The sequence below is a fragment of the Pseudorasbora parva genome, chromosome 13 (assembly GCF_024679245.1).
Source record: "Pseudorasbora parva isolate DD20220531a chromosome 13, ASM2467924v1, whole genome shotgun sequence".
NCBI lineage: Eukaryota > Metazoa > Chordata > Actinopteri > Cypriniformes > Gobionidae > Pseudorasbora > Pseudorasbora parva.
In genome coordinates this window covers 8,677,939-8,697,469 of record NC_090184.1, presented here as the reverse complement: position 1 = coordinate 8,697,469, position 19,531 = coordinate 8,677,939, and the positions used below count along the sequence as shown (strand labels likewise).

At 38.5% G+C, this 19,531-nt stretch overlaps 1 protein-coding gene and 1 non-coding gene across 5 annotated transcripts in view; one reads left to right on the top strand and one right to left on the bottom strand.

The window, feature by feature from the left end:
* The window catches only part of aak1a (AP2 associated kinase 1a), a 112,559-nt gene that overhangs the window by 24,718 nt on the left and 68,310 nt on the right, over positions 1–19,531 (bottom strand). For 2 of the 4 annotated variants that reach the window (XM_067413092.1, XM_067413094.1), the window contains exons 11-16: positions 18,200–18,360; positions 17,554–17,907; positions 15,355–15,548; positions 13,389–13,567; positions 11,905–11,982; positions 1,977–2,045 (exon numbers count right to left, since the gene is read on the bottom strand). In XM_067413092.1, the coding sequence (XP_067269193.1) occupies positions 1,977–2,045; positions 11,905–11,982; positions 13,389–13,567; positions 15,355–15,548; positions 17,554–17,907; positions 18,200–18,360 (1,035 nt within the window). Of the gene's footprint in view, positions 1–1,976; positions 2,046–2,434; positions 2,537–11,904; positions 11,983–13,388; positions 13,568–15,354; positions 15,549–17,553; positions 17,908–18,199; positions 18,361–19,531 lie in introns of all 4 variants that reach the window. The other 2 variants (XM_067413091.1, XM_067413093.1) reach the window with 2 other exon arrangements.
* Positions 11,272–11,346, top strand: trnaa-agc (transfer RNA alanine (anticodon AGC)). Its single transcript has one exon. It is a non-coding gene; the product is annotated as a tRNA-Ala (tRNA).

The following is a 19,531-nucleotide window of genomic DNA, read 5'->3' as shown; positions in this document are numbered from 1 at the left end:
CTGAACTGTTATTGATTCCTTTTTTTTATGAACACCACAGCGAATAAAGGGTTTTAATGGACCACAGAAAGATCCTGCTCTATTTCAGAGTACATAGAAAACACTGGGCTGTAAATTTAATAACTTTAAAGACCTGAAACAGAGCAGAAAATATGCCAAACCAATGGTATGCCTTATACAGTAAACACAAACCTGTGGTCCAGCCAGTGAGAAAAGTAACCTTTCCAAAAAGTAAAGAACCATGCGACAACAGTATCCATGTGCTGCTTTAGTAGCTGTTTTGACTCAAAAGTAATACTTAAGCCGGGTGCACACTGTGCGATTTTGCCCACGATTTGTGATGATTAATGACCACTGCAATCAAATTTTACTTCAGACGAAATTCTGGCAGAAGATTTTGTGCACAATCCTGCAGTGTGACTTCTCCTACAACGATTGCCAATTATCTCGGTTTTTCAAGACAAACTATGACCAAAACGAGAGCTAGAGATTTCTTTGTAGCCACGAATTCAGTCCTGCGTGTAATGAAGCTCACCGTCACCGAACGCGTCATTCATTGATGATATAAAACTCCGGACGAGTTTTCTTGCGTGCGTCCGTTTTTAGTAGGGGTGTGCATTGGCACTTCCTTCACGATTCGATTCGATTACGATTCACCAGGTAACGATTCGATTCGATTCGATTCTACGATGCATTGTGATGCATCAAAATTCTACTGCACACAAAGCAAATTTTTCATCAGTCATAAGGCAATACAAGCAGATATTAAACAACAGATTGTATTGCCTGCTATGTGTCTCCTGTATCTTTGACATAAAAGTTATTAAATAAAATAAAATGTAATTAAATAAAATTAAATAAAATGCAATTAACCCTTAAATGCATGACTGTTTCACCAAACATTCTTACATATTTAGGTCATTAGCGACCCAGATCTATATTTAACATGGATAGACCTCTACCTGTCGTGATAATATATAAAACTCCTGATTTTAGAGTAACAGCTACAGAAGAATAAAATAAAACCTATTTCGTTACCTCTTGGAGCTTGGAAGGATTCAGTTTGAGCAGATGTTTAATACCATCATCATATGACCTCGTCAGAGCTCGTTTACCAGCATCTGACTCATATTCGCGATCTCCAGCATATTCTCCAAACTCATTTTCAATGTCTTCAAAATCAATATTTTGATCACTGACAGCTTCTTGACCACATCCATCATCAAGAGACAATGACACTAATATTTGATTGTGTTTAGTACTTGCTCTCTGAAGTAAATCACTGAGCCATTTCAAGTTTTGCAGATTATAATTATTGTTTCGTTTTCTGTCAGAGGTAACTATGAGTGAAACGTCACTTCATCATTGCGTATCAGACATTGCCACCTTGTGGAATAAAGGTGAATTGCGGCGTTTTTCGTCATTATAGATTCATTGATTATTGTGCAAAAAAAATATACGTACAATCCTACACACCTCGGGTCGTTAGCGCGTTTTTAATAACCCGTCTATCGTGGTCATCTCCCTCCGCCTCAGCCATCTTCCTTGTCGTTGTTGTTATTCTCTCGGAACCGGAAGTATTTGAAACTTCACAACTTTATCGTCCGCCAGAAAATAAACAGTGACATAATCGATTATGGCACTTTGCCGCATCGATGCTGAATCGTTCATGCCCCGCATCGCGATGCATCGCCGAATCGATTATTGTTGACACCCCTAGTTTTTAGCCTTGACTAGCGTACAGTCTGACATTAATGACAACTGAGATCTTACAGTGTGACATGGCTTACAGCGGCGATCATGCTCGTACAGTCTGACAAGCAACATTCGCAAAGGATTTTGAAAAATCGTACAGTGTGCAGGACCCATTAGAGTGTGATAATGTCATCCGTTTTTCCCCCAGCCAAATGTCAGCAGATTCAGTGCTTCAGTGAGCCGCTGTATAAAACATAGGAGAATATTTAAGAATTGCTGACCTGGTAGTGCAACTACAGACTGATCCTGGGTCAGAGGATCCAGACCAGGGATCAGAGAATCCGTCCCAACTGCAGAAAGAAGAAAAGAGAAGAGATTAATGTGACGTTTTATGTAGCAAAAGAAAAGGAGAGATGGTCATGGCGATGTCAATTCACTCCATGCATGAAGCAGCACTCTTTGAACCAGATTATTCAAAGATATACAGATGTCTGACAAAGACAACCTTAACAACAACAACAGACATGAGAGATTAAACTGCATTGGGGTTATAAGTACAGACAGAAAGGAGTGAGTCAGAAACGGGGACAATTAGGGACATCCATGAGTTTCAGGTGTTACTCTGAGCTGAACTGAGAAAACAATCCCCATTAAAAGACAAATGAAGGCCAATGAGGCAATGTATCGGTTGTGGGGCAAAAACAAAACAACAACAATAAACAGACAAGCGGCTGGTTACCATGACTACAGTCTGCAGGGCTGAAGGGGTCATTCAAGGGAAGGTCAGGGAGGATCAGGGAGGAAGAGGGCTCTGGAGACTTCAAACCCTCAATCAACTTATCTACTCCATGAGAGAAGACGAGACCGTGAGGAGAAGGGAGAAGGGAAGAGAGAGGAAACAGTGAGGAGAGGAGAGAGCAAGAAGAAGAGAGGAGAAGAGACAAGAAAGAGAAAGGAAAGAAAAGATAGTGTCAGTGAGGTAGAGAGAAGATTGATAGAAGAAAGAGAGGAGAACAAGACAGAGAGTTGAAAAGGAGAGAGCGATGAAGGAGACAACGAGGGGACCATGGGAAGAGACAGTAAGGGGAAAAGAAAGGAGATGAGACAGTAAAGAGATGAGGAGAAGAGAAACAACGAGGAGGAGAGACAGGGAGACCATGAGGAGAGGAGAGGAGAGGAGAGGAGAGGAGAGGAGAGGAGAGGAGAGGAGAGGAGAGGAGAGGAGAGGAGAGGAGAGGAGAGGAGAGGAGAGGAGAGGAGAGGAGAGGAGAGGAGAGGAGAGGAGAGGAGAGGAGAGGAGAGGAGAGGAGAGGAGAGGAGAGGAGAGGAGAGGAGAGGAGAGGAGAGGAGAGAATCATGAGGGGAGGAGAAAGAAAACAGTGAGGAGAGAGAGAGCGAGAAGAGACAATGGAAAAGAAGAGAGGTGAGTCTTACGAGCAGAGAGAGAAAACCGTAAGGACAGGAGAGTTACACCAGGGGTGTCCAATCCTGCTCCTGGAGGACAAATGTCTTGCAGAGTTGAGCTCTGACCTGCTCCAAAACACCTGCCTGGAAGTTTTAGAAGGGGTCCTGAAGACCTTGATGAGCTGTTTCAAGTGTTTAATTAATTAAACTCTGGAGGTCAGTGTCCCTCCAGGAGCAGGATTGAGTTAAGTCAGTTTAAGCATTAATCATACAAAATCCTGTAGAAAAAAACAAAAAACAATGCAAAAGCACAAACTAACTGAAAAATCCAACAAAATCCAGACTAAAGAGAGTGAGAGTAGTTGTGTTCATATCATACGACCAAACTACTTGAACCCAAATTTCTTCAGTATCCAGCAGGCATACAGTGCAAAGCATGTTCTGTATGCTTGGAATCATAGATATCCATAATAAAGGCTAGATATCTTACGGCGGAGTCACCATCGTCATCACCGGCGGCCATCTTGTCACAGGCAGGCTTTCTGTCGGGCTCTGTGGAACCTGATGTAAGATGAGCGATCTGTACGAACATAAATACTCTTATCTCGCTGAAATCTTGACAGATTTATAAATGGTTTGTTTTTTTACAAACGTTATTAACATGGCTACAAATCTGGATGCTTTAACACGTCGAAATTGCAGCTTTTCGTTTCGATAAACGACTTAATCGTGCAGCTTGTGTATCACGGCTAACTTACGTGCACGTTATCAAGGCTGAGACCACAATCGAGCTGTTCAATTATATAGGTTTATTGACACCAATAACGATTTTATATATATATATATATTATATATATAGCTCTGGGAAAAAATTCAGAGCTGTGTGTGTGTGTGTGTGTGTGTGTGTGTGTGTGTGTGTGTGTGTGTGTGTGTGTGTGCATGTGTGTGCGTGTGTGTGCGTGCGTGCGCATGTATATATATATATATATAATTAATACATTTCTCATGTTGCCATTCGGAACACAGTTTTAGTAGCCTATATATTGATTTAACATAAATACCTTTTTTTATTGCACCTATCTGTTCTGTTCAATGTTACTTTCATATTGAAGTCCATGGTTATAATTATTCATAAGTATGTAGTGTCATAACTACATCTCTGACGTTTATAACAAACAAAACAGTTTGGAAATCGGTTGAAAATTAAGCAAGTTATGGCTATTTAAAAGTACATGCACCATTAAAACACACTGTTACGAGTGAGCGAGCTGCCTGTGACAAGATGGCCGCCAGTTGCGGACGGCGACCTCCATTGGAACGAGACATCTAGCCTTTATTATGGATATCTATGCTTGGAATAGCCAATGGACCTACCGCATTTGGTAGAACATGCAGTACACAACAGAGCACACTGTGTGAAATACTGTACTTGGGTTGTGTAGCAAAACGCATCTCAACCCTGTTCCTGGAACACCCTAGCACTGCACATTTTAAATATCTTATTTGATTAGGGATACATTAAAAACGTGCAGTTTTGTGGAGCAGGATTCCAGTAACAGGATTGAGAACCACTGGTGTAGCATACTTCAGTTTGAAACAAACCTATTATTCATGTTAGACAGACAATCCATACTTCACAGGGTTATAACTCAAGTAGAGGGAAGGTCCAGTACTCGACTACCAGACAAGCTATTAGTTAAACTGGCAAATGTTCGGAATGGTGTCACGGTTTCATTCAATCAGATGCATGCGGATCAGTTTAGAATCGGACTCTTTGTTGGTAACTCCAATGCTGGAGTCTTACTCACAGTCTTTGTGTTCGAAAGGAGGACTTTGGGATGAGGGTATGGGGAGAGGAGGGGGGTACTCAGGACTCAGGACACAGAACAGCAGAACGCTCGCTTCCCCCCTTTCACTGAGGCAAAGAGCAAACCATCAATCTTTAAGCAAAAAAGAATCAAGATAGGTCTTCAAATCTTAGAGGACACCACTCCTACTTTGAGTAAACAAACTAGGGCGTTGTGAGCAGCTGCCCGGGCATAGCTACATAGTTTCTCAGGCGTTCTGAGAGGGTTTTAACCCTCTGGGGTTCTTCGGTCATTTCTGACCCGAATTTTTTTTTGAAAGAAATGTTAAAAATCGTAGCTTCATCTGAATGGTACGAAACTTGGTGAGGGTATTGGTACTTGGTATATGGACAGAAAAAAAAATTGGGGACAGGATTGGAAAAGTCTAAGTGGTCGTAAAAAAAATAGTCACACTCGGGGCCTTCGGGTCAAAAAAGACCCCCATAGGAAATGAATGGGAAATTGGCAAAAATATGAAAATACAGAGTTTTTTGTGCATATAATCTACAAATCAGCCAGGATGCAGAAAAAAAGGACTCAACAGTGAAGGGGTGAATCTCTAAAACATCAAGAGTGCAAAACAGACAAACAAAAACTCACACACACACACACACACACACACACACACAGGTTCTGTAATGCACTCTAGTGGTAAAAATGTGCTATTGCGTGATAAAAATGCTCTCTGTGTCCACCAGATGGCACCAATCAAATAAAAAAAATGCTTTCATGAGGCCTAGGCTTGACTCTAAAATGAAATACAGCTTTAATAAAAAAAGGGAAAATAAAATAAAATAAAATTCTATTATATTCAATGGGAAAAAATGGGTCATAATTATTGCATAAATATTATTTATAAATCATAAAATTATCTCAAAACACCAAAAAAGAAAAGAAAAAATATTATTGAACAAAAATATATTTCATTGATTTTACTCAAATTTTTTTTTTTTTTATTCCCGACCTCCGGGTCCTTTTAGACCCGAAGGTCCTGAGTGTGACCCATAAATGAAGAACCCCAGAGGGTTAATAATATTGTTATGCAGTTGTTCCAAGAAAATTGCGTACTGGTCTAAATTGGTCCCTAGATATGGCTACTAACTAACGCTGGGAAAAGTGTGTGTCGTAGATCTCCATGGAGCTTCGCTACACATGACTGACAATTTCATGACCTTGTATCTTGCGGCTCTCAAAAGGTTTACCTGTGCCTTAATTTTACCCAGCATGATCTGGTGTGTCATCAGATTCAGAGAGGATTACCAGACTGCGCTTACATAAGACTTACAGGCGTTAATCCACTCTTTGTGCTTTCTGCTGAGAATCATCACACATGCGTCTCTTTTACATATACAAATTCAGACACTAAAAATCAAAAAGACAAAACAACATTTAAAAGAATATAAACCATCCATAATTTGCCATTATTTACAGTGTACAGAATGTGTTGCCTAAATCTAATTGGGTTTTTTTTGGTTAAATGGCGAATGTGAGATGACTTTTCACAAATACAAAAGAGGACCTGTAATTCTTACAGACCAAATAAATCAATAGCCCCGTTTCCACCACAGGAACTTTACCCAGGAACCAGGAACTTTGGGTGGTACTCGGTGTGTTTAGACCGCAGGAACCAGGGTCTAAATGAAGTTCCGGGTAAATATTTCCCCCTCCGAACGGCCCTGCTCACGAGGTAGTACTTTTTCAAAGTTCAGGAACTTTCGAGGGCGGGACTTGGGCGCTGAACATGCTGATTGGTTGAGCTCACGCAGCCTTTTATTTCAACCGGCATTTTTAAAAGTCTTTTGCGAGGTTCGGTCTACGTTCAGTAAATATCAGTCTCTCTGTCTGATGGCGCGCGTTCGTCTCAGCCATCTCACGTGCAATGTCCGTAATAGCTTATAATAATATATATTGTCATTTTAAATCTAGCTTTACAAGCTTTCTGAATTTGCTGCATTCTGCTGAATCTCCATATTAGTGCTCTTTTCTGTCGTTGTTAATTACCTCTTTAGTAAACCTGTACATAACCAGCAAAAGCAGCACAGCTTGAATCTCTTCCATACTCGTTATTAATTTTTTTACATTCTATATTTTTCACCATGTAAACGACCTGACCGATTACTATAAGTGTGTGTCCTTACATGATGTGACAGGGCACGCCGCGCTCAGAGGAAAGTTAATTTTTCTGAGGGGTAAACTTTTTTATTTCGTAAGTTATGAAGATAATGTTGGAGTAATGACACAGCGTATATTGCCCCAGGCAGTTTTTAGATTTTTTTTCCTGAGATGATTATTACACTTAACAACAAATAAATAGCTTATTATATAATACTGTATTAGTCCTGGTGGCCGTTAAGAGTTGCTATGGCTACAGTAAACACACTCCAGCTGCTGAAGAAAACAGCGTTGACATTTTTGATGCGGCAGACAAACTGCACGTGACAAAATGATTGCGTTTGAAAGTCATCACATGTAAACACCAGATCGGTTTAGATAACGTCTCATGTAAACAGTCCACTAAATCTTTCAATCGGTACACACAAAAATGATTACTGTCCGTCACTGACTTGGAGGAGCAGTCGCGCAGTCCTACATTGCCGGACTAATCTGCCAAATCTTCTCGGAACTTTATCGCGGTGGAAACGCAGACAGTTGTAGGTCTGGGGGGGAGAAAAGTTCCTGTAAAAAAGTTCCTGGTACAAATTGTTTCAGGTAATTTTGGTGGAAACGGGGCTATAGATAAATTCATACCAAATAATAGTAACACCCGAACGCTTCACACAAGGGTGAAAGAGTGAACTATATTTGTGAAATATGGTAAACAGGGCCCAATTGTTAAAAAAGTTTAATTTGGAGAATCAGAATGATCTGAATCTATAATCACTTAATCCATTTGTACTTTTGTGCCATTTTTTAAATTATTATTTTGTTTATTTATTTTAAGAAAAAATTAATTTGATTACCCTGATTCAGATACCTTTTCAGATGACCAATCTGGATTACCAGTGTCTAAATTAGGTTAGATTTCACAACCTAGACTGACAGCTATTTAAAAAACAAAAGGTAGAAGAGTCGATGTGGGTTACTTTCATTTTCAAATTCCTTTAAACAATCAGATCCTTACAGATGATAGTAAATAAAATAAAAAGTAGATGGTAGCAAATCTCTTCTTTTTATTTTACTTTACTGTACTGAAAGGCTTAATAGGTAGCCTAATAAATAACTAATAATAGGTAACTTCTAATTCATTGCTTGACAGTTAAACTAATCAAGAGCAAAATAAAAATATGAGTGTATATTACTTGATACAAAAATGGTTTTAAAAGATTAAATTTGCGTTCCTGAAATCCACTATTCTACTGAGATCAAGACAATCCAGATTTTTTGGATTAAATGTATCCCAATCTTGCTAAAAAGTTTTGGACAACACAAACTGACGATGACGATTTGATCCAATCCTGTAGCCGAAATCCAGCCAGATTACTTTTGAACAACTGGGCCCAGAAGACCGACTGTATTATCTTGATGCGTGAGAACAAACCTCACTGATTCTTGTGAAATCTCAAATGTGCTTGCCTGATCCGAGAACAATCCTTATTGGATCTCTTCTCACGCCTCAAGCAAGCCCGTCTGAGGCTCCATTTACCATATTTGATGAGTTATGCATGTGTGTTGATCAATGTTTATATATTAGAATAAAAGCTTAAATTAAATCTGTTTATCATATAAAATTATTGTGTGTCTTCGGAAGACTTGGATTAAAGGTGCACTGTGTAAATTTTAGTGACATCTAATGGTAAAGTTGCGTATTTCAAATGCCCACCACTCACCCCTACCTTTCGAAGCATGTAGAGAAGCTACAGTAGCAGAGACAGGACAAAATGATGTTGCCTGAGACAGCAGAGAGTGACTAGCGCTGTGTAGAGCTGTGTAGAGAGTTTGTCTGTTTAAGGCTACCGTAGAAACATGGGTGTCGCTAGCTAACTTATAGCTAACTTAGCTAACGTCACTAAATTATGCCTTAGCCCCCCTAAAAAATATGTGATTAACCTTTAAAACATATGAAACTGGCGGGAGGCTTCGACTTCGTCCTGTTTTTTAGTCAGTTTCTCCAATCCGCAGCGGCTCTGACTGAGCAGAGCGCAGTGCACGTCAGAAGCAGAGGTGTGTGTGTGTGTGTGTGTGTGTGTGTGTGTGTGTGTGTGAGAGTGTGTGTGTGTGTGTAAATCTGAGCGTCATTGGTGCACCGCTCGTCAATGTCAAAATATTTGATAGAACCAATCAAATCAGAGTAGGCGGGCTTTATAGTCGCACAGAAACTGCTGAGGCTGAGCGTAAATCTTAGCAGCGCAACTCGACGTCAAGTAGGCCTAAGATAGGCTATATGCTGCTAAACTAAACATTCATGTTTGACAGCTGCTGCTCAAATTCAGAAATGTTAAACAAAAGAAAAACAATTTTAGGCAAATGAATAAACTTTTGTTTAATTTCGCCATTTTTAACTGAAAATATGCCTATGTGATTCATAATGTCAAAGCCATTTTCATCAGATTAGGCATAAGATTAATAATGAATGTGTATATATTGTAAATTAATATCATTCTTTTTGTAATATTCAGTAAATAAAAAAAACTCAGCTTTTTCAGCCTGTATTGGGCATTAGTAATGAATGTGTTCATATTGTGAATTTAATAAACTTAAAACTTTAATAAACAGTAAATTAATGTTTCTAAGAAAATTATTCATGAAACATATAAATATCAGTATGTTAATATGTTTACTTTATTCACTGACAAAAACGGAACAAAATATCAAGTCAAAGCTCAGCGTTATGAGGGGAAGAGACAGGGCAAGATAAAACAGAGAAAAAGAGAGATGTGGACATAAGAAAGACAAATAATCTACTGGCCAGTGATATGGTTTTCAAGCTATTGTTATCTAATTTTTTGGCCTTCAGAACATCTTAAAATGCACATATGTAGATCATAGAAATCAACATTTTTTGGGGGAGCATGCCCCCGAACCACCCTAACATTTGGGATCTATAAACCTGCCTACATTATTGGGTATGATTAATGCATGTACAGTATGGCCATGCAGTAAGGTGTTAATATTTGCTTTATAAGTAATAATAAACAGCCAATATCTTCTGGGTATGCATGTTTGTAAGCTATTAGTTAATAGCGCAATTTGGACCCTAAACTAAATAGTGTTACCATTTTTTCTACAGGCCTATCCTCACTGGGGGCTGAGCCCCCCTAAAATGAAAATCCTAGAAACGTCCCTGCGTAGAAACATGATGGCGCAAAATGGCGATTGTACTGTCGGGGGACCTGAGGTGTATATAGATAGAAATAGCTCATTATAAAAATATAAAAATGTAATAAAAACATAACAGTTCATTGTGTAAGGTCTCTATACTCCACTGAAAACATAGTTATGTATATTATATTGAATTTCTGCTAATAGATCCTCATAAATACTACACACTGCACCTTTAAACCATTCAGTTCATATGGGCTTACTTCTACAGAGTTTTTACCATTTTTTTAAAATCTGAGAATGAGAATGACGACTCCATACTATTTTGGGGCCTTTAAAAGGATGGTTCACCCAAAAGTGAAAACATGGATATTTTTACACATACACATTGTTTTGCATCAAAAGGCCATTATACCGCGAGTAACGGGACTTTTATTATGACGGGACGGAACATAGTCGCCAGGTGCGCGCACGCTTCCGCTTTTTCCGGTCAGGTAAAAACAGCTATTTTTATCATATCAGATACATTAAAGGGGCCAAGGGCTTCGGCCATCCGTCCACTCTCTTCCCTGAACTGATATGAAGTAGTGGGCTGTACTTTCCACACGATTGACATCAGGTTCAGGTACGCCAGGTTGGCTGGAGGTTATGTTGCCCGCATACCGCCTCCCATTTTGATAGTTTTATCACCAACCAGGTGAAAGTTGAAAGGCTGATCACTGTAGTAAAGCAATAGCACACCTCTCCTCAAAAAGCCGTAATCTTTCAGATATCATTCATGTCTGTTCAGGATGAGTTACAGTACTCACCAAAGTTTGTCTAAATCCCTAACCGCAAATTGGCCTCAACAAAGTTTCACATTCTCCTTTTGACACAAATCACTACAAAGAGAAACTATACCTTTTAAAAGGTCTTCATCAAGACACCCAATAATAATCTTGATCAGAATTTACTATCTAACTGATTGCTGACACAGCTCAACAACGTTACAGAGAATCCAGGTGGAACGAGTGCTGTATCTGTCTTTATCTATAGGAAGAGGAAAGGCTTATAATGCTATTATATGGCTTTCCTGTAGCTCAACCAGTAGAGCGTGGCGCTAGCAACGCCAAGGTCATGGGTTCGATTCCCAGGGAAAGCAAGAACTGACAATAATGTAAAATGTGTACCTTGAATGCAATGTAAGTCGCTTTGGATAAACGCGTCTGCCAAATGCATAAATGTAAATGTAAATGTAAATGCTGCTAGCAGGTGAGATGCACATTACTTTATATCTGGAAGGTTAGAAGAGGTCAAGTACATTTACTGCTTTTTGAAGTCCCTCAAAAACTTTGAAAGTGAATCAACATTCTCAACCCATTTTTTTTCTGCAACGTGGCATGTTTCTGGGTGAAACAGGATATTCAAGACAAAAAAATAGGGTGGGACTTGATCCATTGGGAATTACATGGATTGTGAAAAACTGCCATCTCATTTCAGAGTTTGCAGAAAATTGTGGAGGACTGTCCCCCATCCTGAAAATCCAGCAGCACCCATTGGTTGAATCTGTTCCAGTATCAGTAAAAGTTAGCAGCATGTGCCATCACATTGCTTTGAAAGTGGAAAAACAAAATAATTTTGCAGTGCAGCTCTGTCTTAAGAATTAACAGAATCCCATCAGGCATGGGGAAAGACAGAGAGAGTGATAAATAGACTGTACCTCCTCCCTGAAGAAAGCCTTTATTGGAAGACAACCCAGATATCACAGTTTCAGGACAGGACCTCTCTGCCGTTTTAGCTGGAAACACACAACACACACACACAATACAAACACACAACACACACACGGTTATTAAGTAAGTAAGTAAAATTGCATTTATAAAGCATTTTTAAAGTGCTTTACTCAATATAAAAACACAATCTTTAAAAGGGGGGTTCCATGTTTTTTTTCTAGGCTTGGTTGTGCTTATGGGGCGCAGTATAACATGTCTTAATACTTCTTTTTTTTTTTTTTTAAGCGCCATATTTTTCTTATATTTGACCTTTATTCTACATCGCTGCCTCCACTGTCCTTTGAACGGCTCGTCTGCTTCCTGTTTCTATGAAGCCCATCCCTTCGAAAAACGCAATAGTCTTAGATTGGTTAGATGGCCAAATGTAGGTTCCTGTATTTTTATTGGCTGAAGTGCCAAGAACAGGTTGTCCGGAAATGCCTCGCCCCTTACCATTACGGTCAGAAAGAAGTCACATCTGCGGAGACTAGCAAGGGTTTATGATGTCACTAACCCAGGAAGAAGCTCATTGTAGTCCAAACCGGCCGTTTTTGTAGGCAATAAACTGCCATAACTTTAAAAGACAATATCTCCGTTTGCATTGAACTTTCAGCTCTGTAACTTTGCAGATACTGTTTATGCTCAAGCAGCAACATTACACACTAACTAAAGTTAAAAAAGTGGAATCGCATGCAACCACCCCTTTAAGACCAACACACAAAAAGACATCACATAATACTAAGACCACAATGTTTTTAAACAACGTTTCAGACACACATTCAACAGATCAAATATCCACAGGCAAACTATTCCAACTTTGGAGCCCTTACTACTCTCTTTTAGTTTTATATTTGGTTCTTGAAACAACCAGCCATGTGTTAAAGGAAGATCTAAGACATCTCACTGTTTCATAAGGTCTCAAAAGCTTCTCTGTATCATTAAAACTCAAAAACTTCACAACATGATATTCATGATATTCAAAATTAAGATTGGTGTCAAAATAAACACCCACATTAATACCTGCTCAATATTCAGAAAACTAGCTCAATCTGATTGTTACTCAAGCTCTGACCAATTATCACAACTTCAGTACGATCAGTGTTTAACTGCAGAAAGTTTGAGGCCATCCAATTTTTTTATTTCTATTATGCTTGAAGGACATCCAGACTAGTCAGATCCTTGGAACTCAATGATAAATATAAGTGTAGGTCATCTGCATAGCAGTGAAAATTCATATTATACTTTCAGAATTACAGAACCAAGAGGAAGCATGTCAGTTGAAAACAGAATTGGTCCTAAAAGTGAACCCTGTGGAACACCAGTACATTTCTCTGTAGAGGTTTGTTTAAATAAAGTGTGCAGGATAACTAAAATACATATCATACTAAAATGACTTGAAGTACTTGAGTTCATATGAAAACATTGCTTTTACCATCCAATTTGGCAAAATCCTTGTTTAGCAGCTCTTCTGCTGTGAGTTTGGAGAAATTGTCATCGCCAAAAGGGTTCCAGGATGCTGAGGCTCCAGCTGAGGGTCCCGGAGTCTCCCCTGACTGATAAACACTCTGCTGGGATGAACATGGAGAACCAGACGGAGTGGTACTAGCTGACCTACATCCGCGAGAAGAAAAAACAACAATGTAAACGTCAAAAAGTTTTTTGCGCCAAATAATTTGGTTTGGTTTTCTCTCTTTTAACCTTATAACTAAACATGTTGCTTTTGCTACTGTATCTTTAAGGTGGTTATGCCATGACTATGACAAATTCGAAGACATTTGCTTTTCTGGGGAGCATCACAATAAATATATAAAACAGCAGTATGATACATAGTTCTCACATGATCTCAGCATGTTGGATGAGAGGGGTATCAAGCCTTGAAAATAAAAACAATTTGCATTTTCAACTCAATATGGTGTAAAAACATCTAAGACCATCACACATCAAGCCGATGGTCGGCCAACGTTGGGCCGTTGTTGAGCGTCTGTTGGTCCAGTTTTTTTGCGGTTTGTTCTGGCACTAGTCGCACTCCATCTGAGCCTTTCTGGCCAACTGAGCATGTCGAATGGTGGTCAAAGCCATGGGTGAGAGAAATCAGTCTGATTGGCTGTTCAGTCTTAGCGAACAAGTGCACATAAAAGTGACGAAAGCAAGCAAATAATCTCAGCATGTTGCATGCTTAAGGCATCAAGCTATGATTTGAAAAGGTTAAATGGTCCAGAAATAATTATAATAATCACACTTCATCTACTGTAAAATTTTGGATCTGTGCCAAAACTAGTTATTACTGAAAGCTTTAAGATATTAACCTCAAATTTGGAACACAGCTTATTTAGATATATGGCTTCGATTTTTTTTTTTGCAGCTTTAGATTAAAACGTATTTTGTAAAATACACATAAATATTTTAAAATTGTATTTTTGTGCATTTTTCACAAACATTACAAATAAAATTGTATAACTTTTTTCAAGTTTACTTTAAGCTTTTTTTTTTCACTTAAAGCAATAATCTGCCAAAAGCCGTCTTTAAAAAGAAACCAAACTTAAGTCTGTGCTTAAGTCAAACTTAAGATTTATGACAGTGTAAGTTGGAAATTTAATTTTCAGGTCCATGTTCAAAAGTTGAAATAATGGATTATAACTACAGCATGATTATGATTTAGTATTATAAAATCCGCTAAAAATACAAAATATTAACTTAGAAACATTATTGTACTAAAAAAATATAGTACAATATATAATTGTACTATATTTCCATTGAATTTCATTGGAAAAAAAACAAGCACAAATCTGTCATTTTTGACCGATACGCGAACAGGATCGTTTGTGTATCCTGACCTGGGAGCTGGGAGCTGGGAGCTGGGAGCTGGGAGCTGGGAGCTGGGAGCTGGGAGCTGGGAGCTGGGAGCTGGGATACAAGCAAAGACCAGAAAGCCATCTTAACCATCTGATGGTTGAGATGGCTTTCTGGTCTTTGCTTGTCTCCCAGCTTGGTCAGGCTGAGATGTTTGCTGGTCTAAGAAGGGTTTTGGGCACTTTTTTGGGGGTAAACTTATTGACTTTTTTTTTTTTTTTAGATAAAACTAGCTAGACAATCTGAGAGCAGGAAAGTTCCAGATGTTAAAAAAGTTGCTTGAATAACTTCCTGTTTATTAGTAGAACTGGAAATAACACAGCATCAAGCAGAACTTTGAACATACTTTATCCAATGTCTGCATATAGCAATAGAGATATATCTTGACCGCTTTAAACTGCCCTAATGTCTTCACTTTGGTCTTTGCTACATTGTAGTGCCAATCTACTGTCAATGTAGTGCTTACTCCAATACAATCTTCATCTTTACTCAATACTGGATAATGTAATGATTAAAACTTCACTTAAGAACTTTTTTTCTTGATTTACTTGGATTTATTAAGGCTGGCCTCTGCAGCAGCAGCTTGAAGCAGTTGAGTGGACTTGCTCACAGGAACTCCAAATATGGTGCTGTGTGTGACATCACTCAGAATTCGTCTGTGGCCTCCCTTGGGGGCGGTCTTAGGAGAAGAGGGTGGAGTCAAAGAGCCAACTTTATGCACCCCACGACTTCCAGCGGATGACTTTTACAGAAAGAAAGACAAAGCAACATTAAAGCCTGTGGAATCTGTAGAAACGATTTGGAAGGAAAACAAAGAGAGCTTCAGATATATAGAAAAGAGAAAACTCTGATATCTCTCTGATTTGTTGAAGAAAGTTGATCTGTGAAAAGAGAAAATGCCAAAGGTTCACCTTTGAAAGGTTAAATGTCCGTTGTTAGACATTAACCTTTCATTAAATGTTAAAGATTTAATGTATTCACTCTCATATCATTCCAAATCTGTATAATATTCTTTTTACATTTCATCCTGGGTACCTTTTTTTCCCCATACAATGGAAGTGGATAAGCATGCTGTTGTGCTCCAAATCGTGTTGTGAGCTTTTGGAGGCAATATGATTTGTGTGAATAACAGACCGAAATGTGAGTCGTTATTCATTAGGAAACTTAAGAGTGTATAAAATAATATAATGCTAAACGTCTCCTTTTTGTTTTTACAAAAGAGCAACAAATGAGATGTGTTTGGAACAACATGAGAGTTGACGAATAAAAAGTTCAGATGCGTCATGACAAAATGATCGATTTTAGTCAGGGTAGCACCATGAAAACGAGGCTGTCAGAGATAGACATTTGCTGTGTTCAGGGGAATGTACTGTTGCACAGTGCCAATTGCATGTGGTTTGTGCAATATTTAATGAAATAAATATATTAAAAGGGATAATTCACACAAAAATTTAAATTCTGTCTTCATTTAATTACCCTCATGTTGTTCCAAAGCTGTATGAGTTTCTTTGTTCTGCTGAACACAAAATAAGGCATTTGGAAGCCAAGCAGATAGGACAACCATTGACTACCAAAGTAGGGAAAAAATACTATGGTAGTGAATGGTTGCTCTATCTGCTTGGTTACAAACATTCTTCCAAATATCTTATTTTGTGTTCAGCTGAACAAAGAAACTCATATATGTTTGAAACAACAAGAGGGTGAATGATTGTAAATGATTTTCAGTTTTGGGCAAACTATCCCTTTAATATGCTAAAGTGTTTCAGAGCATTTTAAACTTAAGATTCGAGTAGTTCATTATACACAAGTGTTTGCAGTGTCTCAGAACTAATCCGTTCACGGTAAATACTGATCAACATGATCATCATTTGTCATAAATTTGGGTCATTTTAACATAATTTAGGAACAGAACACACACCAACCACCTTGCCATACATGTAGTGCTTATAAAAAAAAGAATTTTTTTTCGTGTTCCCTCCAATTTCATCAAAATAAAAGCTTGATGATATAATGTTTGAACATTAAGACAGGCATACAAAATATTATTGTAATTTGACAAATTATTGTAATTTTTACAATATTTTATACTTATTTTACATTGAAATATTACAATAGTACTATTTATTATTTGTTTTTATTTAGTATTTATTTAATTTAGTAGTAGTAAAATTAATTGCAACTTTTTATCTAACAATTTTGAATTTTGATCTTGCAATTGCGAGTTCACCACTTTACCATCTCGCGATTCTGACTATTGCAAAAAAATAAGTCAGAATTTCGTGATATAAAGTTGCAATTACCTTTTTTAATTTTTCTGTTGCGGAAACAAGCTTCCATAAGTAGTAGTAGTGGTAATAATAATAATAATATTAAAATATTTTTAAAAAAATCAATCCTGCAGCCCTAGTTGAGTTTACAAATTACATTTGATTTAGGGCCTTTATACAGTGTATGGCCATTGTAAAGACTATACGTCTTACTCTAACAGCCTCATTTTCCTCAATATGACGACAACCCTGACTAAAATCTATTATACAGAACAACTCCACTTGTGTTGTACATGACACCTTGCCCTGCAGGTATAATCATGCAGTAACTGTCAACACCTACTGATTTTATGAAAATGTAAATCTAAGAAGCAAGAAAATCCCCGATGAGCAAGCTAAGGTGCACGGCAAGTCAACAAGAGTTGGATAAAGCAAAGAGAATCACTCTAACAGAGCAGACACAGATGTTCGGAGGGTTACCCTCGGCTCTGGGTCCACTTCAGAGTCAGCTGATGGCGCTGAGGTGGTTTTAGGTGGAGGAAGGGTGGAGGTATGTGCAGTAGGGGGTGGAGGTGCCATAGCTTTGGTTTTAGGTTGGGCAGACAAAGTCGCAGAGATATCACCATCTACGTTATTACTAGGTGAACACTCTGCAGGCGGAGCTGGGGCTGTTGCTTTGTTTTTTGTCTGTGCGGTTGCTGATAATGTCAGGAGGTTGGTTTGAGGGTGGTGTATGGGTGGAGGGGGTGCCCTATTCTTAGGTTTAGAGTGTGTGGAAACAGGGGTGGACGATGAAGCAACCGTTATGGCGCCGGTCTGCGTTGAGAGATGCTGCTAAAATAGGAGGTAGGTGCAACAATTGACATCACATGGTACAACATATTTTCTTCTCTTTGCAAATGTAAAAACTCAAATCCACTACGTAGAATTTCCCCGATGATTTATTTTAAGTTCACATGAAATCACAATCACAACCCATTTTACTTCCATAACGTAACCTATTTATGAGGAAAATAGTAGAAGGGAGTAGTAAATAGTCTTTTTAGAGGAAATTATGATTTCACGTTTACTTAAAATTATCATTTTATTTTTACGATTCAATCCAGAATGTTTTAGTAGCAGTTACCTGTTGTTGAGCAGTGAAGAAGGCTGCATTTTGCTGCTGTACAAAAAGTTGTGCGTGCTGGGGTGTGGTCTGGGATGGAGAGGGAGTGGCCTGTATTGGAATAGGAGCGGCAGGAACCTGTGATTGGGCAAGAGAAACAGGCTGGGAAGCCATGTTAACACCTGTAAACAAATAGAAAAACACAATAAAACACTAATTTAAAAAATAAATAAATTTAAATTAACCTAAAACCCATTCTCATACTTGCATACATAATAGCAAGATATATATATTAAATCATACATTAAAAAAATCATTCTCTACTAGAATTCCTCAAGATGAAAGCATGGCACTGCCTTTTTTTGTTTGACGGTTTTTTAATTTAGAAAAGAGCAGTGCGCCGCGTTTTTTTAATGTTGCTAGTCAACCCCCGAATCAGCCGTCCTGTCATTATAATCAATGTAACGATTACCACAACGGAAGGCCCGCCTCTCCATTCATTCAATTGGACAATGGGGGAAAAACACAATGACGTCGGGGCACTTTTCTGCTCAGAGTAGATGATTTTTCTTCATGCGCTCAGAGCGCTCCTTCAAAAACGAGAGCTGCAGCAGGTGGCTAAAATGCGAGGTGCTCGGGGCGCATAAACAGCGCGCAAAACGCTCACAGCCAATAGAAAACTATTTTAAAAAGGTGCCTCTTAAAGGGTTAGTTCACCCAGAAATGAAAATGATGTCATTAATGATTCACCCTAATGTCGTTCCACTCCCGTAAGACCTCCGTTCATCTTCAGAACACAGTTTAAGATATTTTAGATTTAGTCCGAAAGCTTTCTGTTCCTCCATTGAAAAAATATGCACACTATACTGTCCATTTCCAGAAAGGTAATAAAAACATCATCAAAGTAGTCCATATGTGACATCAGTTGGATAGTTTGAATATTTTGAAGCATCGAAAATACATTTTGGTCCAAAAACTACGTGTTTGTTTTCAATCCGCGTTTACGACTGCGCAGTTATCTTGTGGCGCAAGCTTCATTTATAGTCTGAGGAAGACTGCGCAGTCGCGAACGCAGATTGAAAACAAACAGGGAAGAGAAGACAATGCTGAATAAAGTCGGAGTTTTTGTTATTTTGGGACGAAAATGTATTTTCGATGCTTCAAGAAATTCTAACTAAACCAACAGATGTCACATATGGACTACTCTTATGATGTTTTTATTCCCTTTCTGGACATGGACAGTATAGTGTGCATACGTTTTCTATGGAGAGACAGATGAACGGAGGTCTTACGGGTGTCAAACGACATTAGGGTGAGTCATTGATGGCATAAAAATCATTTTTGGGTCAACTA